This window comes from Marmota flaviventris, chromosome 6, assembly GCF_047511675.1.
Source record: "Marmota flaviventris isolate mMarFla1 chromosome 6, mMarFla1.hap1, whole genome shotgun sequence".
Taxonomy (NCBI): Eukaryota; Metazoa; Chordata; class Mammalia; order Rodentia; family Sciuridae; genus Marmota; species Marmota flaviventris.
This window is the reverse complement of record NC_092503.1, coordinates 61,842,695-61,870,439: the sequence shown is the minus strand read 5'-3', so window position 1 is coordinate 61,870,439 and position 27,745 is coordinate 61,842,695. Positions and strand designations below refer to the sequence as shown.

General features: G+C 34.2%; 1 protein-coding gene across 2 annotated transcripts in view; it reads right to left on the bottom strand.

Moving 5' to 3' along the window:
• The window catches only part of Ascc3 (activating signal cointegrator 1 complex subunit 3), a 364,887-nt gene that overhangs the window by 152,748 nt on the left and 184,394 nt on the right, over positions 1-27,745 (bottom strand). For both annotated transcript variants that reach the window (XM_071613180.1, XM_071613179.1), the window contains exons 15-16: positions 4,986-5,177; positions 4,451-4,675 (exon numbers count right to left, since the gene is read on the bottom strand). In XM_071613180.1, coding sequence (XP_071469281.1) covers positions 4,451-4,675; positions 4,986-5,177 — 417 coding nt within the window. The remainder of the gene's footprint in view (positions 1-4,450; positions 4,676-4,985; positions 5,178-27,745) is intronic.

Here is a 27,745-nt window from a genome sequence, read left to right as displayed (position 1 = left end):
TTTTAATTCTATATAACTTTTTTTATGAAATAAAAATGTAGATGGACTGGGAGTGGTACAGTACATGATTAGCATGCAGAAGGTCCTAGGTTCAATCCCGAGCACCAAACAAAACAAAATACAACAACAAAAAAGTGTACATTTAGCTATCTTGAGTAAATTGAAGATGAGATACAGCAGCATATAATTTTCACTATAATATTACATCTTAGTATTTGTTATTTAAAAAGTGGGACAACCAAAAGTAAAAATATGTAAGAAGATTCTGCCTATTTACTTCTAAATTTCCACTAGTTTACTTAAAAATGACCAAGCCATCCATACTATAGGTAAATAAGTACATTTCCTAAATCTAAACTGTAAGGCTTTTCAGAAAATGAAAAGCAGTAAGAATTAAAATTAAGCCAATAAGAGAGTTGTGTAGGATGTTTAAACAGTTTTTCCAGTCTGCTTAGGTAAATAAAACTAGTTTGATGATACGGATAAATAGCTGACAGTCTCACCTATTTCTGATTTCATTATTTGCAAGTCAAAACTGTATTGTCATATAACCCATATATTCTTTTATAGTGACCTATATTCCCTTATTACTTTATGTTATTACTTTAAAATAACAACCTATATTCATTCCCTTTTGACCTTATGATGCTCTTTTAAAATACTATACAAATCTCAAGAGACAAAAATTTTATAAAGGACAATTTAAAAATCAGACTTATCAAATAAACATTAATAATTACCTATTGCTATTAGTTATAAGATTAAAAGAGAAAGTAGGTATCAAAAATTAGATCATGTAATGGAAATCTTCTAATAATTCATTAAAAGGGAAGAGATTATCCAGAAAAATAAATGTAAAGGTATACCTTATTTTGAGACTAATCCTTGAATGCCACCTAGTGACAAAAATAAAAATTTTCTTGAAAATATTTGCTGTCCCCTAGTGGCTATCTGATACAGGAGCCTTTCATAAAACTTGTATTTTTTCCATACTCCCTCTTTTTGAAATTTATTCATTTATCTCCATAATCATAACAAGCCACTAAAAAGCCTGTATATTATTTAAGGTACAATGGATATGGTAACAAATAGTATGGTCCCTGACCTCACTTCTCTAGTCATGGAGGTGAGGCATGTATAAGTAATTAAGATGACAAATAGAAGCCCAACACCCACAGAGTCTAGCACATACCAGATTCTCAAAAATATAACATGTAAAAGTGGCATTAGTGTATAGTGTAATAACCTTTATTCTTCTTTAACAAAAATAAAATCCACTCCAAATTTGGTAATTCAGAAATCAGACTCAAGTGTCACTTCATATTTATCTATTTAAACTTTAGTCTTTAAGGTTATCTTATTTATTTTTACTATATGTGTGTTTTAAAAAACTAGTTAAAACCATTCATATGGTTTCTATCAACTTTATATAGTTTTTAGAAACTAAATAAGCAAATATAATCATGAGCATGTATATATATATAGATACATATATGTATTTATATCTATATATGAACTGCTTAAGTAGGGCTACATATGAAGGGATTATCAGAAAATAGTGATACTATATTGCCTACCAACTTGGAACAGGCACTTATTGAATTTTCACAATGAGAGCATCTATATTTCATAAAAAAGAAAATTGGGCCTTTCTAAGTGAAGTGAGTAGAGTAATAGCTTCCTAGGGCAGAAGGCCTATGTTGAGGAGTAATGGAAGTAGGAAGGGTAGTCAGACTGTGGAGGTTTTAACTCAAGAGCCAGTATATGTACAACATCCTGAAGAGACAAGAACTCTGTGTACACAAAGAATGTATATGTTAGGATATAGAATAATTAACAAAGTTATAAAGTATGGAATATAGGGATTAGAACAGAATATACACTGAGCAACATGAATACATTTTAATTAGCCTGAAACACATATATCAGTGTTTCTCACAGTGCAAAGTTAAGTGGCTCTTTATAGGAAAGGGATTTGTTACTTCTCAACTTTAGCATTATGGAGCTAGCCCCATTAGGCATCAATCAGCAAAGATGTCTCATAAAATGTTTGCATTAAATTATACTTCATAAAATATTTTCTCCAGTTTTTCTAAATTCATGGTCAAAATTGATATTCATGAAATCAAATATATTAATAAAGGCAACGTTACTATCCTAACATAGCCTTTATGTTGATTAGTGATATTTTAGAGTCTTGCGAAGATTTTTTGCAGTCTAAGGACTTACAAATCCATTAAGAATGCAGCACAGATTTATGTTATAAACCAATTTCACACTTGATGTGTACAGATGACTAAGTTTAATTTCACATTCAACTATAATTTAAAGGAGTTTGTTTCATTAACAGGAAAATTTACTGTTAACAGGGAGCTCTTCCAGTAAACCAAGATATGAGCAAGTTTAGCAATGGCTATACTTCATTATAGTAACTAAAAATTTCAATCTATATGTTTCATTATTTAAATGCCCTTTATATCACTAAATGGAATTGTGCTCAGAGTGTGTTGACATTTCTGAAAATGACATTTCTAGCAAGTACTTTAATTAATATGAGATGAACTTAAGGGCTATTTTTATACGCAGGGCTAGATCAAACAGTTTCACTGGTGCTACTTTTTTGTCCCCAGGAAAGAGTTCCCTGAGGACAAGAGCATTGTTTTACTTACTTTGTGTCTTCTGCATAATAACATCAACACATTGTGACTACCACTTACAAAAACTATCAAGAACTAATTCTAGGTTGGCTAAGATTTAGTATTCCTTGACATGCTCTTTAAGCAAAATTTTAGAAAAACAGGATTATTTTTTTCTTTTTTACTGTAAATGTAAGAGAAATTATGGCTACCATTTTGGAAAATGTTTAGTTCAGGTTTTAGAAGAAAAGAAGGGAGAATCCTAATGTAGGGTAATGTATTTTTTTTAACTTATTACATTTTCAATAAGATTACAGAAGTCTTAAGCAACAATAAAAAGATCTTGTTTAGAGCTAAATAGACCTCAGTTTGAATATTAGTTCTAAAAATTATACCTTAGTGACCTTGGGCAGTTACACATCTCTCTGAGGATAATATTTACTTAGCAGGTCTGACAGAATAAGAGAATGTACATGAAGCACCCAGCAGTCTCTAGCCTATGCTACTATTACCATCACTTTACAGTAATAGATTTTATCCCATTATAAACACTATTGGCCCAGACCTAATTACTTACACCATGCAATCAGGGTAGGCAATGAGGACCAAAATTGAGCTATGATAATATTTTCTTTGGAGTCAAATTTTATTTTCTAATCTCTTTTTGTTGTCCTGTAATTTTATTAAGGTAAACCAGTGCTCTTCATGCTTTTTTTCTTACTTTCAAACTTATTTTCCAAAACTTATCTATCCTCTGAACTCAGACTAAGTTTACTATCATCCTGAAAAAAGCCTTTTTTGATAGCCCCAGGTCAAACATATTTTCTCCTTCTACCAAGTACTTCTATGGAAGTTGTCATTTTCTTTCCATGTCTTTTTTTTCTCCTTTTGGACTATATGTTTCTTAACAGAAGAACTACATAATGTAGAGTGTGTCTTTCATTCTCTATAAAGAGTCTTCTAAATAACCCGAATAGAATTTCTATAAGCTGTTTAAGAAGTACTCCATATAGACTTGCACACAATAAGTAATATTTGATTGTGAATATGATTGTGAATATTTCATTCATTTATTCAATATTTACATCTTACCTAAATTACCTATATTATTTGAGTTAACTTTAAAAAAAAGGATACTGAGGTAGGAAAGTATTGAATACTTGTGCAGTCATTAAAAATGTCATGAAAACATTGCACTGAACTTTGAACATTCATTTGAAAGTTTGATATATATACTCTAAATTGTAAAATGTTTATTTTTTTTACCAGTTGAGATGTTGCCTATGCTTTCCGGGTCCATTATTTAAATCCTATTATTAAAGTCTCCCCCCACACACTCCCACATGCCTGCACACACACATTTGAAATAAAAGATTATACTCTTGCTCAATTTAGGCAATCACATTTTACATAACAAAGTTAATCAAATGACCTAATAAAGACAAGAAAGCTTCATAAAACTTAGAAAAACTTCATACAAATATTAATCATCAATTGAGCACTAAAAATATCAGTTATTGCTATTTCTGTTTCCCTGATTTGTAAACTTTAGATTGGATTTCTGATCTATAGCAAAACCTCATAGATTGAAAGCATGGTCATTTAACAATGAGTTCCTGTCAGTATTGTTGTCTACATTTATACTGCTGTGAGTTAATCAACAATATCGCCCCCCCCCCGCAAGCCTCTTTTGTCTTATGACTATATGGCATAATCTGTATTCCTAAATACTACAAAGTAAAAACCAACAGAACCTTTATCGTTATTCTTAAAGCTGACGATTCTATCCCAACTTTTGACTGATCAGATCTTACCTCTGCATTTAGGTTATCTGCAAGACTTTCCAGAAACTGACTCTCAATTGGGTTTTGTTGAGTGAGCAGAGTGAGGTAATGGCTGAGTTTATCATGTGTTGTTATAATGACTCCTTCCCCAAATTTGTCAAATTGTGGTCGTCCAGCTCGGCCAAATATCTGCATGACATCTAAAATTCCAAGGTCAACAAAGGAGCCTCTTTTTGCAGCATATATTTGTGTTCCCTAGATAAGGAAAAGTTAATAAAAATTTACATAAGTACACATAAATATAATCCTGAAGAGCTGCATACTGAAATTGGGCAAATACAGTAAGATCTCGAAAGTGTACTTTAACTAATCCCTTCATCATCTGTGATAGTTAAATTTTTACAATATAAACTGAATTTTATTGGAGAAAATATTTTTTCCCTTATATAAATTAACATTCAATGTCAAAGAAACAGCCAAATCACAATATTTTTCTAAATAAATCAATCCATAGGTTTGTTTTAACACACACACAAATTTGTATCAAAAGAAGGTAAGCTCCTACCTTAATAATAACAGCGTGAGCAGGGAGATTGACACCCCAGGCTAACGTAGCTGTACAGACTAGGACTTTGATATGACCACTGGAAAACAAGTTTTCAACTAAATTTCTGTCCTGCCGAAGCATTCCTGCATGATGAATACTAAAACCATCTGGGAATAACTCTCGTACTTGCTTATTTCTTGACTTTTGCACCTAGAGTAGATATCAACAAAACATAAAAACATTATTTAGTATTTAAAAGCAGTTTCTATTTAACATAGCTGCTGAAAGAGTTTATCAACAAAAGCATAAAATTAAGTATCCAAGGATGTGACTAAATCTTAGTATATAAGATCTAAATATAAGTATATACAATCTTAGTATATCTTATACAAAAATCATTTGTTTTGTTATCTATCTTAAAAGTAGGTAATACCAGAACATGATACAAAATTCAAAAGGAATGAAGTAAAAAGCAAGTGCCTCCTTTATCTAGCTGTCCTTTCTTGCAATTAATCAGTATAACCTGTTTATTATTCTTCCAAAAATACTATTTTAAAAATAAGCAAAAACCTGTATCCCAACTCCCTATAAGGCTGGAGTCCTTACAATACAAGGGCCTAAAAACTTAATTCCCATAAGTTAACCCCACCTACCTACACTACCCACCACAGCCTTGAAATCTCTTTTTTGACAAATCACATCTACTTTCTATTCCAGATCCACTGCCTAGAAGACTTGCTCCTTTTACTGAGATGCTTCCATGCTCGCCATGGTCTTGATCATTGTGATGAGTCAATAAACCCAACACTGTTCACCTACAGCTTTGTTTATGGTGAGCTTTGATGGGATAGAACTGACCACCTGTCTTGGATCCTCAACTTTACAATTAGCTATGTGTACTGATTTCACTTATGGTGTCTGTTCTTTGGCCTGGTCTGAGCTCAGATATGGGATTTGGTACACTTATCTGCAATACATATAAGTGCTATAGCAGAAGATCCAAAAAAATTTCATTAAAGACTTACTGTATACTAGAGAACACATTTTTGGAAAATTAAAAATTTCAGATAAACATTTAAAAAATGTTTATACAGACAAAGCTTCTTTTGGGTATCATGCTATGTGCTAGTTATTATTCTGAAAAAAATCTCATTATCAACAATTGAAGAGCTTTAAGAACATTTTCCCCCATACTTTTATGTAAGAAACACTGTATCAGCAGGGAGTGAGATTTCAGTAAGACTGGGATTCTAGTCCAGATTACGCTACACTGATTATCTAACTCTCAGGTTACTTACAATTTTAAACTTCTAAGATAATTATACTAATTAATTACGAAGACAGGATCTAAGAAAATCGCTCGCACTCCATGAAATTGGTTTCAATTCTAAAGCTGAGGGAAGGGTAAAACTTTTAGCAAACCACACCATCTAGTGGCCAGCTAAATAAATAACAACTTGCACATTTTAAGCCTTAAATTCAAAACAAAATATACACATATGTAACAAAGACTATCCAGACTATCCCCTTTCAAATTCAAAAGAGGCATATTCTTATTGTATTTTGGTGCAACGTAGTCAGCCTGTACAAATCATTTTATCACACACTTTACAACCAATTACACTAACTGAATCAGCCTTTATCTTTTCAGACAAGCAATATTCTTATGGTCAATATTCCTATAATCACTTCTTATGAATAAGGAAAGATGTTGGGACAAAGTCTGTTGTGGAGTGTTTGCTAAGAAATAACAGCTCCTTTAGATGCCAAAGGAAGGGATAGAAGACACTTCACCTATTTAATTTCTAATATTTAAGAATAGAGCTCAAAGAGAAAGAATATGTTTGGAGATGTTCTGTACAAACCATATTGGTGAACTGCTGTTTGTTTCATGTAAAGTCTAAATATCCTGTATTGAAATATACTAATAATATATGTGCTATATTATTTCTAGATTCCTTGAATAAACCCCAGTTAACATAGGACTTGGTGAAGACTGCTGGGGTACCAAGGCACAGGAAGAAAATTAAACATTGGAAGTATGTAACTGCAGTAAGAATTTTCTCAGAAGGCGAATGTGTTCACACAGTACCTTCTACTCCAACCACAAGGGTTGTACACTTAACCCAATGGGTATACACCTCTGGTCTCTGTGAGGACCTAGGAGAAACTTAACAGACACTTCTCTTATCTCTATTCTTATTCTGGACATTCTTTTTTATTAGTTCAACAGAGACCTGATTGACAAAAGACTTAAAAACAGGTCTAGGTTTTTTACTATTAATGTTTGAATCTGATTTTTTCATATGTGGTCTGCCATAGCTCACAGTATAAATGAATTGCAATCTTTGGGGAAGAAGTCCAAGGATATGTACTTTTAAAAATCTTATTTTAAAAATTATCATCTGGCAAAGCTACTTTTGGCATACAGTTCTATGAATTATAACATATGTATCAATATGTATAATTACTACCATTATCAAGATATAAAACTCCTTTGTACCATTTATTTATAGAAGCCCTCCCTACCTACAATCTGTGGTAGCCACTGATCTGTTCTTCATCCCTAAAGTTCTGTCACTTCAAGAATGTTATAGTGTTATATATTGAATTAAACAGCATATATGCTTTTTGGACAGGTTTCTTTCACTCAGCTTCATGCCTTTTAAGAGTCATCCAAGTTGTTGCACACATATTAATAATTCATTCCTTTTTAATGCCAAATCATATTCAATAGTATCAATGGGCATATCAGTTTCATAATATAATCTCTCACTGAATGACATCGAGTAAGTTTATAGTTTACAGTTTGGGTAATTATAAATAGAACCTCTATGAACATTGAGATGTGTGTGTGTGTGTGTGTGTGTGTCTATGTTTTCATGTTTAAATGTAATTACCAGTAATGGAGCAGATGGGTCATATGGTAAACGCTATGTTTAACTTTATACAAACTGGCAAACCATTTCCAGAATGGCTAATTTATTATATCAGCAAAAAACAAGAGTTACAGTTACTTCGAATGTTTGTCTGCACTTGACAACGTCATTATTTTTCATTTTAGCCATACTAATGAGTATGGTAGTATCAGACCACGGTTTTAATATTAAACATCTTTCCATGTCCTTGAATGTACATATATATAACCTTCTCAAATTATTATTATCATCATTATTTTGGGTGGGTACTGGGAATTGAACTCTGGGGCACTCGGCCAGTGAGCCACATCCCCAGCCATATTTTGTATTTTATTTAGAGACAGGAGCTTTTGCTGAGAGTGGCTTTGACCTTGTGATCCTCCTGTTTCAGCCTCGCAGGGTGCTGGGATTGCAGGCATGTGCCGTGCCACTGCACCCAACTCAAATTAGTTTAATGCAAAAAATGTTTAAGAATCAGTCTTTTAAATAAATATATATATATATATAGTTGTTGATAGACTTTTATTTTATCTATTTATATGCAGTTTTGAGAATTGAACCCAGTGCTTCACATATGCCAGGCAAGTATGCTACTGAGGACCCCAGCCCCAGCCCCAAGGATCAGTTTTTATAGGAAGATTTCTGTGGTAATAGTTTGATCCATCTATGCACAATACCACCATATAATTTGATTGACCTTGTAAGAGATTATTTCAGCTAAGCAGCCTCATATTCATTACTGCATTAAATTATTTACATTCTTAAGAAAAAGTACTTCATAATAAACACAAAAGTGACTAAGGAAAAAATGCACTTTGAAGAATCAAAAGAGACCTTGCCTGCACACTTCTGGAGCCACCCTATCTCCTCGAATCTAGCATCTAGGGAGACAGTGCACCGACAGAGCAGACATGGGCAGAGCGATAGTGGCCAGTCTGGAGCTGGGGCTGCTGCTTCTGGCACTGCTCCTACCCACCAAGATTTATTCAAACCAAACAACTGTTATGACACTTTCAAGTAACTCCTCACAGAGTACCTCTCCTGCTCCCAGTTCAACTAATGCTACACCCAACATAGGTGGCAGTGCCCTGCAGTCAACAGCCAGTCTTCTTGTGATCTTGCTCTCTCTTCTACATCTCTACAATGTTAGAGACTCAGGCAGGCCAAGAAACATCTCTACTTCCCCATCTTCTAAATCCAATCTGAAATAGCAACTAGACGTCCAGTGTGTCAAGGAAGAAGCAGGTCTGCATCAAATCTACCAATTCCACACCTGATTTTATTGACATAGAAAATGTTGAGAATTCCAAATTGACTGGTTTGAAGGACATGTGAAGGGTTTCATAAGTGATGAATGCCAATATTAAATCTGCTGGAGTTTCACATACAAGATAAAAAGAGATAACATCCAAAATTGAGACACGATTTCCTGAATGAGGCATAAGAAATATGGACACTTAAGACTCTACCTTGAAAACAAGAATAGATTTTATCTAGACATAAAGGATGGAATGTGGAATGGAGACTTCAGTTTTCATTTGGTTCATGAAACCTATAAGGCCATAAAACAGGTAATATAAAAAGCTTCCATGATCCTATTTATATGTACAATAGAGGGAACTTCCAGGTGTTACTGTAAATCCTCAATGTATAGTTTCAGCAGTGCTAATTTAATGCTTATATATTCTAGATAAAGTTTCAAATTGTTAAACTATTTCTGTTCCTTTTGGAATTGAACTCTTTCCTCTGTGGTTTTTGGTTTTGACATTATGTTTGGACTTTTATGTAGTAATTGACATGTGCCAGGGCAATGATAGATTGGAATTCACCTCAAATCCACGCCTCAGGAGTAAGTCTTGCTTATCCTCACAAAGTCAAATGGTAGGTATCTTCCATCTCCTGTTTTCATTCAACAAGAGTGCCAGATTCCTTTAGCTAAACTGATTCCAAAGAGTAGAACTGCATTGACCTCAACTAATTTCAAAATGCTGCTTTTTATTTCTGCATTTGTTGAATACCTTTCACAATTAAAATGGTCAGCTTTGAAGGTAGAATGGCAAATCTTGAAATTAGAAAGGCAACTATGTGAAGAAGCCAAATTTATAAATCAGCATTTGAGAAGTGCATATTAAATTCACAAAAACTTTTATATTTTTTCTGTAAATACCTTTTTAAAAAAAAAAAACAAACTTTGGATCAGAATAGCCACGTTTAGAACACTTTCTGTTATCAGTCAATATTTTTAAGTAGTTAGAACCTGATCTTACGCTTAAAAGCAGTCTTGATCCTCTAATCTTTTACAACTGCGTTGATACACAGAAACCTTTTGAAAAATTTACACTCCCTGAAATCTTTTGTTTGCATGGACACATATTGATGCTTAAATGTTCCAGTATCTAATATGGCCACTGTAGTCTTGATAACCCAAATCACTTTTTCTCATCATTCGAAACCTACACAGGAACAACCAGATCAAACAGATCTAAAGCTACTGTGTGTGTGAATGAACACGCCCCTTTGCTTCATACCTGAATGCTGTACATCTATTTGGATTATATATTGTGTCTGTGTATTTATGCTTTGATTCATAGTAACTTCTCATGTTATGGAACTGATTTGCATTGAACATAAACTGTAAATAAAAATAAATAAATAGCTCAAAGAGCCAAAAAAAAAAAAAAAAAAAGAATCAAAGGAAAGGTCACTTAAATAGAAACACACATTTATCACATACTAGATCCTAGGAATACAAAGAAATTTAAGACAAAGTGTGAGCATTGAATAATTTGTAGACTGGTAAAAAAAAAAAGACTAATAAACAAATAATTTTAAAATATGTTGTGTTTGCAATAAAAGCACATGCAAAAAGTTAAAACCACACACTTAACAAAATTTACAATACTGTCACTTATGACAATGATCTATTTTGTATTTGTATTGCTAGTACCTCACTGAAAGGAAGAAACAGTAAGATGAATGACATAAAAATTGACTCAGTTAAATGAGTATTTTCCATATTAAATTTTAAAATCAACAGGAAAAAACAGGACATATTTTGAAAGAGATGATGGGCCCATTACAATCTGAAGTAAGTTCCAGATATATCAAGAACTCAATAGTAAAAAAAAAAATACAAAATTTAAAAAGTATTCTAAGAAATCATGGATGAAATAAGTATAGGCTTTGTATGTAAAACACAAAACCCAGAGAATATAAATAGATATACAGAATTTCTACATGGTTAAAAATAATCATAAAAGGTCAACTAGAGAAAAATTCCTGTAATATATATAGTTGCATATAATTTAATACACAATGAACCAAGGATATGAATAAACAATTTGCAGAAAAAAATAAAAATGATAAATACAGAAAATGCCTACCTACATTCAGAATTAAAGAAATGCAAGTCAAAATCATGATAAAAATACAATTTTTCTCTACTAAGCTGTCATACACTTAAAAACCTCTTATTGTTCAATGTTGACAAAGTTATATGAGTACAAGTAGATGTTTGAGGAAATATACCCTGAAATAATCTCTCTGGTGGGCAATTAGGGATCATTCACCAAAAATTTTAAATGCATGAATTGCATGATGGATAAATTCCACTGCTAGGAATTTTCCCAGTGTATACAGCTGTAAAGACCAAGAGTATGAGGAAGAATGTTTACTGCAGTACTATTAACAAAGACAATTGGAAACTTCAAAAGTATTAATCAATGTAGGATGTGGTAAATGAATTATTTTAATACCCACATCATGTTATTCTATGCAGTTGCTAAAAGACTGAAACAATCTTTTATGTGGATTTGTTAAGATCTCTGTGATATATTATTAAATGAGACAAAATGTGTATCTAACATGATCCAATTTATTTACTTTAACACACACAAGCACACATGCAAATGAACACAATAGTCATTTTATAAAAGCTTTCCTCATGAGAAATATAGGAAGACTATAACCACAAGTGGCATTTGGAGAAATGAATGGGAAAGAGATGATTAAGATGATGAGCTATGGAGCTAAACCTGTTGTTACAAAATGAAGCCTATTCTGTGGAGTTTCACAACAATCACTGCTTCTTCCACCTGGATCTCCAGAGCCAGCACTATGTGGAGCCCAGGCTTTTTCCTCTGAATAGCTGCAGAGACATAATTTATCTTGTTCATATTGTCTGAACAGACATTGGATTCTCCCAGGAAGCCATTTGAGATCCAATACTACACTTACTAGATAAAAGTGTTTCTATACATGGAAATTCAGCACAAAAGAATTGTCTAAGCTTGGTTTCCCCTGACTTTATCTTTCCACTTTTCACAAGTGAATTCCCACTTGGGGTTTTATAAGCCAGTAAAATTAGAATGGAATGGGCAACTGCTAAGATAATGCATTAGCACACAAAGGGCACTATATTCTTTTCCCTCAGTGAAAGCATGTGGAACTTCCTTCCGTGAATTTATATATCTTTTTCCTACTGGTGAGATGAAAAGTCAGTGCCAGTGCCTTTAAAAATAAGGTTAAAATGTAACCACTTCCCAAAGTTGACTTCCAAACTAGCACAAATACAGTAAGCAACATGATTTTTTAAAATGAATAACAGCAAATAATTGGGGATATTAAAGGAAATCAAACATAAAAAATAACCCATAAGACCAAAAAGTACACAGAATCAACACAAAAGCCTTAGTTCAAATACAAACCCCTAATGAAACAGCATGCTAAAATGGAATCAATAATTTACGGTACTTTTGTAAGCCTTCTGAGGTCATTTATTTCAATAAGGTATGCTTTAATATGAATCATTTCAAGTCTATTAAACTAAAAGGAAGGAATACATAACTGTAGTGATTAAAAACTAAAAATCTAGGCAGGAAGAGGTAAATATTGTCTCTAAAAAGATACCATTCTTTTTCCATAATCATTAGTCATTATACCATATCAATGTTAGGAAAAGAATTACAACATCATCTTTTTAAAGTGATCTTACCATGTAATGCTTATAAAGTTAATCAGCTTGAGACAGTGGACTTGAGTTATTACTAAAGAACCTGCTAGTATTATTAGTATAAAACAATATCTAGCTTCTATTTTGACAAAGGAGTTTAAAGATGTAGGGAATATAATATGCTATCACTCTTTCCGCCTTTCTTATTCTACTTTAAACCTTGTTCACTGAGACAACTCATAAGAACCAAAATCTTCAATGCTCTGTTACTCCTGAGGCTATGAGAAGGAAACCCATTATGCCTCCTATCCCTATAGGATAAGGTCATTAATCATCTGTTCACTAGATCAGTTAAACCAGTTGTTCTAAATCAGGTTATGATCCTGATTTTGGACAATCATGTTAAACATTTTAGGGATCTAATTTCAGAGATTCTTATTCTCATATGCAGTATGAAAATGGGATCCAATGATCTGTTATGCCACTTCCCCCACAGTACTTAGTATTTCTTTTCTCCTGACTCAATTTCATGTTCTATTATTCTTCCATTCTAGTGTATGAAACTTCTCTATACCTACCACTCATTTATTGAAAACTATATCCCCATCAATATTACAACCTGTATCAACCCTTTCTCCCACCTCGCTTTAACTAAAAGCTGCATCTTTTCTATGGACTGATTCTCATGCAGCCTTCTCAAGTGGTAGGAGATGAGGTTTCTTTTCCCCATCACCATTTCCAGGCCATTCTGTACTCTCTTTTTGTTAAAATCTTTGCCCTATAAGATTCATTCCATCAAACTATGTCACCTGTCACCCAAAGTTATCCAGTGGAGACTTGGCACCTATAGCTCCTTGTCTTTCTTTCTACCCCAATTCTTGTTCTCATTCTAACTTACAGCATTTTCCATGGAGACATTAAAAATTTCTGCTCCTTATGGCCTTGAGACCCTCATTACATTGGTATCTCCTCTGCTCCAACAATAACAATACTCCAGGTAGTGTCATCAATCCCTATCTATACTACCAGAATCAACAGCACAAACATCCCCATTTCTGGTTAAAGCCTTCTATATTTCAAGTTTGCCAAACTAAGCCCACTTTTTGTCCTTAATGATACCTATAGATAGCAATTTTTCTATTTTCTTTCTATTTATCAGCTGTATTACAGTAATACCCTTCTCCTACCCAACTTGGCCTTTATTCTTACTCTTTCTCTAGCTTAGATAGCAGAGCCTAATATTTCAATCACATTCTTGCCAATTCTTAATTCATCTGCCCTTCTGTCATAACTGACTGGCAAAATGCCAAACTTGGAGGATCCAGGACAATTAGCGCTTAGACTTTAGACTATTCTAGATCAATGACTATAATCTCACAAGCCCTTAACACTGAAGAGCAGTCCTGTAATTTCTTTATAGTAATTTTGTTCTCATATGACTCACATTTTTTATAGTAGAAAATTTCTACTTTCCAAAAATTTCTGACCACCTTATTTACCCTTAACTCTCACAGAATAACCTTACCACCTACTCATAAAGAAAATACAAGATACCAGAGAAGACTTTCTTCCCACATTTACCTATAAACTTACTTCCATCAGAACCTACCTTTTTAGGTACCCCTTTCCCTTTGAAGGAAAATCTCTCCTTTGGTTCTTTGGAATTGACTTCTCTGAACCTATATATAATCCATGGTTTCTTCTCTTTCTCTTATGTATAAAGAATTAGGTCTTTCAATTCATTCTCACTCTATCTTGGATAGTTCCCACAAATATTAACAGATCACCTCCATTTCGAAAAGACAACATGTCTATGGTCCTAGACTCTATCCATTTTTCTTTTCTATATAAGCAAACTTAGCAATATTGATAGTTACACTCAGTTTTTTAATTTCAACACTCATTAGCCAACTTTATATAGGTTTTATTCCCCACCATGTGAATGACAAAGCTTCTAAATTAGGGCATCAATCTTCCATGTTGCCAAATACAGTGAATATACTTGGCCACTCACAGCAACTCTCCATATAGATGGTCTCTTTCTTCTCCTTGAAACACTTTTCCTTTGCCTCTGTGACATTAAACTCCTTTGGAAAGTCCCTTTCTGGCTCATCTTCCTGTATTTAATCTTAAGAGTTCTTAAGAATTGATCCTGGGATCTTTTGTCACTGATTCTCTCTCTAAATCAGAATGTTCTTCTGATATACAAGACTCATATCCACCCAGATAGTTATTTAACATTTCTAAGTACACAGGCATCTCAAACTCTGTAAGTCCAATGACCAAGTCCTATTAATATTTCCGAAATACTTCTCCATGAATTCACCTAATTGTTCTTCCCATCTCCTCTTGTCCTGATTATGTACAATGATACTTTCATATTTTAAAAAATGTATTAATTTACTTTTGGGGATACTAGAGATTGAACCTAGGGCTATATGAATGTGGGCAAGGGCTCTTCCACTGAGCTACATTCCCAGACACTGTAGTGATCATTTTTTATAAGCACAATACTGTTCAAGCCAAGCCCTTCTTCCAACTGCTCTAAACATTACCTAAAATACTGAATCTGGAACATGATTTACAAGGCCCTCATGATCTAGTTCTTGCTTACTACATTAGGTTCATCTTATGACAGCTGTCATCTGCCATCATGCTTTATACTTTAGTCATTTTACCTTCACCACACTTTCCTTCAATGCCCCTTTGTTTTCTGATGTCAGGGAGTTTTCCTTGCACACCTGTCTGCCCTCCTTGCTTTTTCCATTCCTTTCAGATGTGAACTTATATATCACATGTTGATGAACAAACACCACTCTCTAACACCATTAGTCTAGATCAGATCCCACAAATTTACTTTTCTTAGCACTTTATTCCTCTTTATTATTATGAATGCAATTAAAATAAATTGTTTAATTAGTAATTTAAACTCTGTCTTTCTAGAATCCTAAGTCTTTAAGGATAAAGGGACAGCTACGTTTCTTCCTCAAAATATTTCAAAAGCAAAGAATGTTAAACAGCCCATAAAATGTACTCTCACATTCCTCAGTGAATCTTCCTGTATTATACGAACAGGAAGGAAAAGTAGGCCCAAATTTTCACAGTCATATCAATATTTATAGCAGCTCAATTCACAATAGCTAAACTATGGAACCAACCTAAATGCCCTTCAATAGATGAATGGATAAAGAAAATGGAATATTTTTCAGCCTTAAAGAAGAATGAAATTATGGCATTTGCAGGTAAATGGATGGCGCTGGTGAATACCATGCTAAGCAACTTAAGCCAAACCCAAAAAACCAGAGGCAGAATATATTGTCTGATATGCTGATGCTATTTCACAATAATGCAGGGAGGGCTAGGGAAGAATCAAGTTACTTGAATGGGAGGGGGAAGATGGTAGGGAATGAAGTGCATCACCCCCATGTACTGTGTCACTGTGTGGGTGAATAAAGAGTTAGAACAGCCAAAAGCTATCTTGTTAGGAATTTCCAGCAAAATTGGGGTGCACTTAAACCTAGAGGAAGGATTTCCATCGCCCGAGGATCGGTTACTGGGGCTCAACCGCGAGTGAACTGTCCGCCCAGAGATTCAAGCTGCTTGTTCGGCGGCCCGCCCCGCTGCTAGAGACCAAGGCGCGCCGGGAAACGGCGTCCCTAGAAATGGCGAGCTAGCAACGCAGAGAAACAGTGCTGCAGATTCTGTGGGCTCCTGCCAGCTGTGCCCTCACTGTGCTCCGGGCTGAGTTCTGGCTTTGAGACAGGGGAAGGAAGCAGTCCAGTTCTGTCCTCCACACAGGACAGCCCACCGAGGAAGCCAGCGGCCACCATCTTGGAGAGCTGATGTCACCATCGCCAGTTTTCGACAGATTGCAGCTCACTCAGCGATAGAACGCGTGTGTGTCATTTAGACCATCTCCCATATAACGGGGAAATCGCATAAAATCTCTCCCCAACTTTCCGGGGGTGTGATTAACAGAGTGAGCGTGAATAGAGGCGTGGGGAAAGGTAAAGGCACCTGACCTCCAACTCCCCCCTCCCACCAGTGGCGAAAACAAAACCTGTCTCGCGAGCTCTCGGAGGAGGGGCTAGCGGAGGGAATCAAAACAATAAGGTGCCGGTTCCCAAAAGCCGTGCTCCACGTCCAGGAAACTGCAGGCCCAGAGTGTAGCTTGAACTGCTGAGAGGTATCGCACTGGGAAAGGCCTGGCTGGCAGGAAAAGCGAGGGGACTAGAGACCAAAAATAAACCTAAGCTAACAGGTTTTGAGAGACACGGGGGGCGGGGAGCGGCCTCAAACGGATTGTTTCCTACAGCCGGAGGGCAAAATCTTGGCCCAGAAGGCACAGCACCACCTACTGGAAGCGAAGAAAATAGAAGCCTAACAGTGTCCCCCTTTTTTTTTTAATTTTTAAATTTTTAAATTTTAATTTTTCTTTCTTTTTTATAATTATATTATTATTTTTTTAATTGTAATTTTTATTTTACTGCATTTTATTATTTTTTTTTATTATTTCTTTTTCTTTTCTATTCTTTTCTATTTCTTTCCTCTCTCCCTCTTTCTTTCTTGGTTTGCTTCCTTATCTTTTCCCCATCTTTCCTCTTAAGCATGACCACCCAGATTACGTGCAACTTACTAAATGCAAATAGATGAATACTATGAATCGGTCTATAGTCTGCCTAAGCCCTTAACTACCCCCAAGTACTCCTGGCTATTCTCTTGTTAATATCCGCCTGCATTTGAGCAACCCCCCAAAGAAGCTAACATATACTAACCTCCATACCATCAAATCGCCCAACCTCAACATAAAATCCTAAGTTCAAACCTCAATTCTATATATGCCATCAAAATCTGTAGGCCTTTAGTGAAACTAATCAATTTACCTTAAATCACAATTAAATCAAACATCTCTAAACATTGTCTCCCAACACAAAGGAGAGATATTGGAACTATAAAAACCAAAACAAATTTAAAGAAGAAAACAGAAACACAGCAGTCAAATAGAGTTGGAAAGTAACGTGAGCACCATGAAAAAACAAGGGAAAAAAGGATTACAAACAATGCAGGACAACTTAAATTCACAGGAGAGCCTAGAGGCATCCGAAAAATGGACAGAGAAAGAACTCAAGGCATACCTCAGATGGAACAAAATCTTAGAGAAGACTTTAGACAGCAAGTCCAAACAATGAACGTATACTTTGAAAACAAATTACATAAGCAAATTCAAATGGCAAAGAAGGAGCTCTACCAGGAGATAGAGATTTAAAAAAAAAAATCAAACAGTAATCCTAGAAATGCAGGAAACCATAAACCAAATTAAAAACTCAAACAAGAATATTACAAATAGACTAGATCAAATAGAAGTCAGAACATCAGATAATGAAGACAAAGTTTATCATCTTGAAAAGAATATAGTCAACACAGAAAGGATCCTAAGAAATCATGAGCAATCCACCCAAGAGATATGGGATGTCATAAAAAAACCAATCTTGAGAATCATTGGGATAGAAGAAGGTGTAGAGGTTCAAACCAAAGGAATGAACAATCTATTGAATAAAATAATCTTAGAAAACTTCCCAGATATGAAAGATGGAATGGATTGCCAAATCCTGGAAGCCTACAGGACCCCAAACATACAAAACCGAAATAGACCAACTCCAAGACATAATTATGAAGATATCCAGCATACAGAACAAGGAGAGAATATTAATAGCTACGAGAGAAAGGAGGCAGATTACATTTAGGGGTAAACCAATTAGGATAACGGCTGATTTTTTATCACAGACGTTGAAAGCGAGAAGATCCTGGAACAACGTATTTCAAATGCTGAAAATAATGGATTCCAACCAAGAATACTGTATCCAGCAAAATTAAGCTTCAGATTTGACAATGAAATTAAAATATTTCACAATAAACAAAAGTTAAAAGAATTCGTAGCCAGAAAACCAGCACTGCAAGGCATTCTGAGCAAAACACTACAAGAAAAGGAATGAAAAACAGCACCCAAAACTAACAGTGGGAGGTAACTCAGTAATGGGAAGAAAAAAAATAACCAAAAAGGAAAAACTAGCCAAATTAAAATAAATAAATAAATAAGCATGACTGGAAGTAGAAACCATATATCAATAGAAACCTTAAACGTTAATGGCTTAAATTCACCAATCAAGAGACATAGGCTAGTAACCTGGATTAAAAAAACAAATCCAACAATATGCTGCCTTCAGGAGACTCATATGATAGGAAAAGACATACACAGGCTGAAGGTGAAAGGTTGGGAAAAATCATACCACTCACATGGCCCTCGGAAGCAAGCAGGAGTGGCCATACTCATATCGAATAAAATCAACTTCAAACCTAAGTTAATCAAAAGGGATAAAGAAGGACACTATATACTGTTAAAAGGAACCATCCACCAACAAGACATAACAATTATCAATATGTATGCACCAAACAATGGTGCTACAACGTTCATAAAACAAACTCTCCTCAAGTTCAAGAGAAAAATAGACCACAACACAATAATTATGGGTGACTTCAACACACCGCACTTTCCACTGGACAGATCCTCCAGACAAAAGCTGAATAAAGAAACTATAGAACTCAATAACACAATCAATAACTTAGACTTAACCGACATATATAGAATATATCAACCATCATCAAGTGGATACACGTTCTTCTCAGCAGCACATGGATCTTACTCAAAGACAGACCATATATTATGCCATAGGGCAACTCTTAGTAAATATAAAGGTGTGGAGATAATACCATGCATCTTATCTGATCATAACGGAATGAAACTGGAAATCAATGATAAAAGAAGGAAGGAAAAATCCTGCATCACCTGGAAAATGAACAATATTTTACTGAATGATCAATGGGTTACAGAAGACATAAAGGAGGAAATCAAAAAATTCTTAGAGATAAATGAAAATACAGACACAATATATCGGAATCTATGGGACACAATGAAAGCAGTTTTAAGAGGGAAATTCATTGCCTGGAGTTCATTCCTCAAAAAAAGAAAAAACCAACAAATAAATGAACTCACACTTCATCTCAAAACCCTAGAAGAGGAAGAGCAAAACAACAGCAAAGGTAGTATAAGGCAAGAAATAATTAAAATCAGAGTGGAAATCAATGAAATCGAAACAAAAAAAAAAAACCACTGAAAAAATTGATAAAACTCAAAGTCAGTTCTTTCAAAAAATAAATAAGATCGAAAGACCCTTAGCCATGCTAACGAAGAGAAGAAGAAAGAGAACTCAAATTACTAACATACGGGAAGAAAAAGGCAATATCACAACGGACACTACAGAAATACATAAGATAATCAGGAATTATTTTGAAAACCTATATTCCAATAAAATAGAAGATAGTGAAGATATCGATAAATTTCTTAAGTCATATGATATGCCCAGATTGAGTCAGGAAGATACACACAATTTAAACAGACCAATAACAAAGGAGGAAATAGAAGAAGTCATCAAAAGACTACCAACAAAGAAAAGCCCTGGACCGGATGGATATACAGCGGAGTTTTACAAAACCTTCAAAGAAGAATTAATACCAATATTTGCCAAGTTATTTCAAGAAATAGAAAAAGAAGGAGCTCTTCCAAATTCATTCTACGAGGCCAACATCACCATGATCCTGAAACCAGACAAAGACACTTCAAAGAAAGAAAACTACAGACCAATATCTCTAATGAACTTAGATGCAAAAATCCTCAATAAAATCCTGGCGAATCGAATACAAAAGCATATCAAAAAAATTGTGCACCATGATCAAGTAGGATTCATCCCTGAGAAGCAAGGCTGGTTCAATATATGGAAATCAATAAATGTTATTCACCACATCAGTAGACTTAAAGATAAGAACCACATGATCATCTCGATAGATGCAGAAAAACCATTCGACAAAGTACAGCATCCCTTTATGTTCAAAACGCTAGAAAAACTAGGGATAACAGGAACTTACCTCAACATTGTAAAAGCTATATATGCTAAGCCTCAGGCTAGCATCATCCTGAATGGAGAAAAACTGAAGGCATTCCCTCTAAAAACTGGAACAAGACAGGTATGCCCTCTCTCACCACTTCTATTCAATTTAGTTCTCGAAATACTAGCCAGAGCAATTAGACAGACAAAAGAAATTAAAGGCATAAAAATAGGAAAAGAAGAACTTAAATTATCACTATTTTCAGAAGACATGATTCTATACCTAGACGACCCAAAAGGGTCTACAAAGAAACTACTAGAACTAATAAATGAATTCAGCAAAGGGGCAGGATATAAAATCAACACGCATAAGTCAAAGGCATTTCTGTATATCAGCAACAAAACTTCTGAAACGGAAATGAGGAAAAAACACCCCATTCACAATATCCTCAAAAAGAATAAAATACTTGGGAATCAACCTAACAAAAGAGGTGAAAGATTTATACAATGAAAACTACAGAACCCTAAAGAGAGAAATAGAAGAAGATCTTAGAAGATGGAAAAATATACCCTGTTCATGGATAGGCAGAACTAACATCATCAAAATGGTGATATTACCAAAAGTTCTCTATAGGTTTAATGCAATGCCAATCAAAATCCTAATGGCATTTCTTGTAGAAATAGAGAAAGCAATCATGAAATTCATATGGAAATAAAAGACCCAGAATAGCAAAAGCAACTCTAAGCAGGAAGTGTGAATCAGGAGGCATAGCGATATCAGATTTCAAACTATACTACAGAGCAATAGTAACAAAAAGAGCATGGTACTGGTACCAAAACAGGCGGGTGGACCAATGGTACAGAATAGAGGACACAGAGACTAATCCACAAAGTTACAACTATCTTATATTTGATAAAGGGGCTAAAAGCATGCAATGGAGGAAGGATAGCATCTTCAACAAATGGTGCTGGGAAAATTGGAAATCCATATGCAACAAAATGAAACTGAATCCCCTTCTCTCGCCATGCACAAAAGTTAACTCAAAATGGATCAAGGAGCTAGATATCAAATCAGAGACTCTGCGTCTGATAGAAGAAAAAGTTGGCTCTGATCTACATATTGTGGGGTCGGGCTCCAAATTCCTTAATAGAACACCCATAGCACAAGAGTTAATAACAAGAATCAACAAATGGGACTTACTTAAACTAAAAAGTTTTTTTCTCAGCAAGAGAAACAATAAGAGAGTTACGTAAATAGGGAGCCTACATCATGGGAACAAATTTTTACTCCTCACACTTCAGATAGAGCCCTAATATCCAGAGTAAACAAAGAACTCAAAAAATTAAACAATAAGATAACAAATAACCCAATCAACAAATGGGCCAAGGACCTGAACAGACACTTCTCAGAGGAGGACATACAATCAATCAACAAGTACATGAAAAAATGCTCACCATCTGTAGCAGTCAGAGAAATGCAAATCAAAACCACCCTAAGATACCATCTCACTCCAGTAAGATTGGCAGCCATTATGAAGTCAAACAACAACAAGTGCTGGCAAGGATGTGGGGAAAAGGGTACTCTTGTACATTGCTGGTGGGACTGCAAATTGGTGCGGCCAATTTGGAAAGCAGTATGGAGATTCCTGGGAAAGCTGGGAATGGAACCACCATTTGACCCAGCTATTGCCCTTCTCGGACTAATCCCTGAAGACCTTAAAAGAGCATACTACAGGGATACTGCCACATCGATGTTCATAGCAGCACAATTCACAATAGCTAGACTGTGGAACCAACCCTGATGCCCTTCAATAGATGAATGGATAAAAAAAATGTGGCATTTATACACAATGGAGTATTACTCTGCACTAAAAAATGACAAAATCATGGAATTTGCAGGGAAATGGATGGCATTAGAGCAGATTATGCTAAGTGAAGCTAGCCAATCCCTAAAAAACAAATGCCAAATGTCTTCTTTGATATAATGAGAGCAACTAAGAACAGAGCAGGGAGGAAGAGCAAGAGGAAAAGATTAACATTAAACAGAGACATGAGGTGGGAGGGAAAGGGAGAGAAAAGGGAAATTGCATGGAAATGGAAGGAGACCCTCATTGTTATACAAAATTACATATAAGAGGTTGTGAGGGGAAAGGGGAAAAAAACCAAGGGAGAGAATTAAATTACAGCAGATGGGATAGAGAGAGAAAATGGGAGGGGAGGGGAGGGGGGATAGTAGAGGATAGGAAAGGTAGCAGAATACAACAGTTACTAATATGGCATTATGCAAAAAAGTGGATGTGTAACCGATGTGATTCTGCAATCTGTATATGGGGTAAAAATGGGAGTTCATAACCCACTTGAATCTAAAGTATGAAATATGATATGTCAAGAGCTATGTAATGTTTTCAACAACCAATAAAAAAAAAAGAATAGAGTTACTTTAGATTAGGTAGAGGGCATTGAAGGGAGGAAAGGGGATATAGGGATAAGAAGGACAGTAGAATAAATCAGACATTTTTATCCTATTTATATATAAGACCGGTAGGATTCTACATCATGTACAACCAGAATGAAAAATTATAATCCATCTATATATGATGTATCAAAGTGCATTTTACTGTCACATGCAACTAATTAGAACAAATAAAAAAAATTTTTAAAGTATCCATACAAGAGTTGGACTACAGAAGTGAAAAGATAATCAACTCCCTGCTATGTCATTTTCTGGCAAGCAAGATCTTAGACATATGAGATTTGAAAGTTATAATGGAATACCATTATGTTGTGTGTTTATGAATGTTAGAAGTTGTGTGTAGTCACAGCTGTGGCTTTTTAACTGCTGATCATCATGATGGTGACTAATTCTTAAATTCAAAAGTTCTAGTAGTAGTCTTGAATTTCTGGCAAGTACATAATTTCTTATACAAAATTCTTTTGTATTTAAACTTTATGCAGAGCAGCTTATTTTACTGAATTTTGAATGACAGATTGCATATTTTCCTCAATCCACTATAACCAGGTTGTCAGCAGAGTCTATTCATCTTGACACTTATTGATCTGGTAACTACTTTATACACAGTAAATATTTGCTGAGTGACCACCAGCAAAAACAGTTTGAGGTTTATGTGTATAAAGTTATTCATAATGACACAGATAGCCTAATCCCCATAACCAATTACCATATATCAATCTTGCTGTGCTAATTATTCACTTTAATTTAGGAGAAAGGAAGTACTATAGGTTCTGTTTCATGATATATCCCTTGAAAGATGGTCTTGGTTCCCACATGGTCTGTCCTGATTATTACTACAGTACAATAACATAGTAACAAGTTAGCAATCCAGAGAGCATCCTTGTTAGCAAAAAAAAATCTCATCTACAATTTTCATCCTCTTTATTCATCTGGTTATCTTAAATAAATATCAAAATAATAATTAAAAAAACAAACTGAAATGTGATTCTAAACTTAAAATTTTCTCATTACAAATTTCTGTATCTCCAGGGATTTATAATATTATTTATTTAATTTGTATGTGTTTATAGTGCTTCCCCTACTCAGGTATTTTCAAATATTGCAATGAACATGCTCCCCCCCCCCCCGAAAACAGCATGGTTCCTTCACAAGATGTATAATTTTTTCAAAACAAATCTATTCTATGTTTCTAAAATACATCTTAAAGTACAGGAACAAAAGTTGCTGTAACAAAAATTTACTTAAAAGTAATAGAAGAAATAAGGATAAAATCGCACTGTTACTCCCTTCTTTAAAAGTGTCTCATTTAATCAAAGTATGCCATGTGAAATGAACACCTGGGTTTGGTGAATTTCTCCTCTCTGAAAGAGAAAATGAATTCCATTTTTTAGCACTTGAATTCACATCACAAAACTTGGTTCTTCAATAGTCTTCAACAGCATCATAACTAAGCATACAAGTTAAGTCCTCCGTGCTCTGAACGAAACCTACATGCCTAGCCCTCTGTGCCTCTTATAGTCCAATGACTAGATATTATTCTCTGAATATATCTAGTATTTTCCTTTAATGGTCTTCTTCTTTTCTCCTTGGAATGTCTATTGAAATCTGAGACCATTAGCTTAAACTTATCTGCTTCCCTTTTGTGTTCCCACTGAACTGTTTTTCCTTTTCTTAAGCAATAACACTTCTTGATTTACATAGTACATATGTATGTACATATTCATTTCTAAATCCTGTTGAGTTGCCTGTATCTCAGAGGTAGAGGCCTTGCCTTGTTTAATCACTTATCATTTAGAGTGTCACTCAAGACATGAATCAATTAAATTAGTACTGACAAGTTAATTTAAAACTGAATGTCTTATTATACAGTCTAAAATAATGTATTAATTTACAATATTAAATTGAATTGCTGACCATACTTTAAAATCCCCTACTGTTATATATGTTTGATGTCTATGTTTTTTAAATTATAAATAGTGTATTGAAATAAAAATCTTGGTGTAGATTTAATTTTCATTAAAATTTTTTTTCATTTAAAAAAATGTCCAATTTTAGGACACCAAGATTAAAGGTGCTGGAAAAAGATTAGCTATTAAAATATATTACCAAAATGTTTTGTAACAGGATTGAACTGATCAAATAACACAGAAAATCTGAGTGTGCTAAATCCTCAAATCATTTTCAGAATTGAACATTAAAATGTTTAGTTTTTGACAATTTATTTGGGTTAAGAATATATAATCTTTTTAACGTATTTCATCTAATGATATTTTCATCCAAATTTTGTTTACTCATTTTATTTCTTCTTTTTCATTCATTAGCTTACTTTTCATTTATTGGCAGCTATATTTCTTAGTTATTAAATTTAATAAATGCACATATTAAGATGTTAATATTAACTAATCTATTGTAGTTGTAACCAGTATTTCTACCAACCTGTTTGCTGCCTTTTACAACTCATTATTATTTTTGTTGCTCCAAAGCTTTAAATTTATGTATTTATTTGTTTTTTATGTGGTGCCAAGGATCGAACCCAGGGCCTCACACTTGCTAGGAGAGCACTCTACTGCTGAACCCCAACCCCAACCCCGAAAAGCTTTAAATTTAAATGTGGTGACAGCAACAGTCTTTAAAGCTGTTATCTTTTTATATTCTGACCTCTTCAAAGGTCATAGATAACATTATAGAATGTGTTCTGTTTTTCAGGTGAGGTACATTTTACCCTATTTTTTATAAAAATCTCATTATATAGGTATAATATACTCATTTTTTAGTGAAGACACTGTGGATTAAATGTGAGTTAAAAAGCTACATTAGAGTTTTTAAGTCAAAATTAAAACTCAGGTTTCCTTAGAGCTAAGGTTTTATTCCACTGAAAACAGAAATCATATTTCCAAAAATCCAATTAAGCAGTCAGTGATATTTATTACTAATTTTTTGGACTTTATTTAAAAAATATTAACAAACTTTGATATCCTTTCTATGTGGCTGAAACAGCAGAATTACTATATTAGCTTCCAAGATGAAATAAGGTATGATAGGTAGATGAAATTGGTAGGATACATGGCTAAGGAAAAAATAAACTCTGAGAAGATAATATTTTGGATGTTAAGTTAAAAAATAAAATATAGTGAACTATCACACACCCTTGCTACTGTCTTTAGTGAACAGAAATCATCTACTCCAGGAAGAGAAAATTCTAATTATATTTAGTCTTAGTGATACTCTTAAGTTGTTGAAGCAGAAAAAGAAAAAGCTATTAGTATTAAGCAAAGTTCCACCAATTTAGTTGCCATCAACTTATTTAAAAGCTATGCTGAATCTATGAAATTAAGAAGATTATTGTAGATTTAGATAATCAAAAGTCATAAAATTATATTTCAAAGTAACTTGAGGGTATTTATTGTTTTAACGTTTTCAATAGATACTCCCAGTAACTACATTCATTAGGCTTATTGCATGACAGACCATATTTAACTAAAACTAAAATTCTCAATATCACTAATATATATATACTTCGTACCCATGAATCAAAGTGCCATGATATGACTCAGGGACCATGAGTCAGAAGAATTCAGTACAGAGATGTGTGGGAATACTAGATACAATATCAGAATTCTTAAAGACTTATGTACAATTTTGTCCCTGAAGAGGGAAACAATATGGATTTGATTGATATCTTGAATGAAACAGAATATGAAGATTCTAACTCAAATACCCATTTAACTTAAAATGAAAATCATAACTGAAAACAATGGCTCAATAATAAAAATATCTACATCCTATTGACACATTTACAAATATAAGCTGCTACTATTCCTTGAGGTATACTGTGTTTTGCATAGAGGTTGCTTGAGACAGTATCTTAGAGGGATGGTAAAAAAGTAAGACTATGCTGGGTGCCATGGCACACGCCTATAATCCCAGTAACTTGGGAGACTAAGGCAGGAGCATTGAGAGTTTAAAGTCAGCCTCAGGAAAAGTGAGGCACTAAGCAACTCAGTGAGACCCTGTCTCTAAATAAAATACAAAATAGGGCTGGGGATGTGGCTCAGTGGTCAAGTGCCCTGAGTTCAATCCATAGTACAAATACAAAAACAAACAAACATACAAACAAAAAATATGACTATGCAGGGTAAATTAGGAAAATTGAATCCATACTGCTCATTATCCTTTCACCACCTTAAAATTTCATTATCAATATAAGTTTTCTAAAAATAGAGTTTTACAATATGATATTTAAAGTCTTATCAGTTTCAGCCAGTTTCCAAAATGATTTCAAAGCCATCCCACTTGTTTCTCATAAAACTCCACTAAAATAGGTATTAAATACTCCATGATCATTCCATTTGATAGAAGAGAAAGTAAGTTTCAGAAATGTTTAGATGCCTGAGGTCTTATAGCCTCTAGAGTTGAAATCATACCAGATTTTTATCAACTTCTTGTTTTGAGCCTCATTTGGAATTCATGAGATACTCCCCTTCAAGAGGAAACCT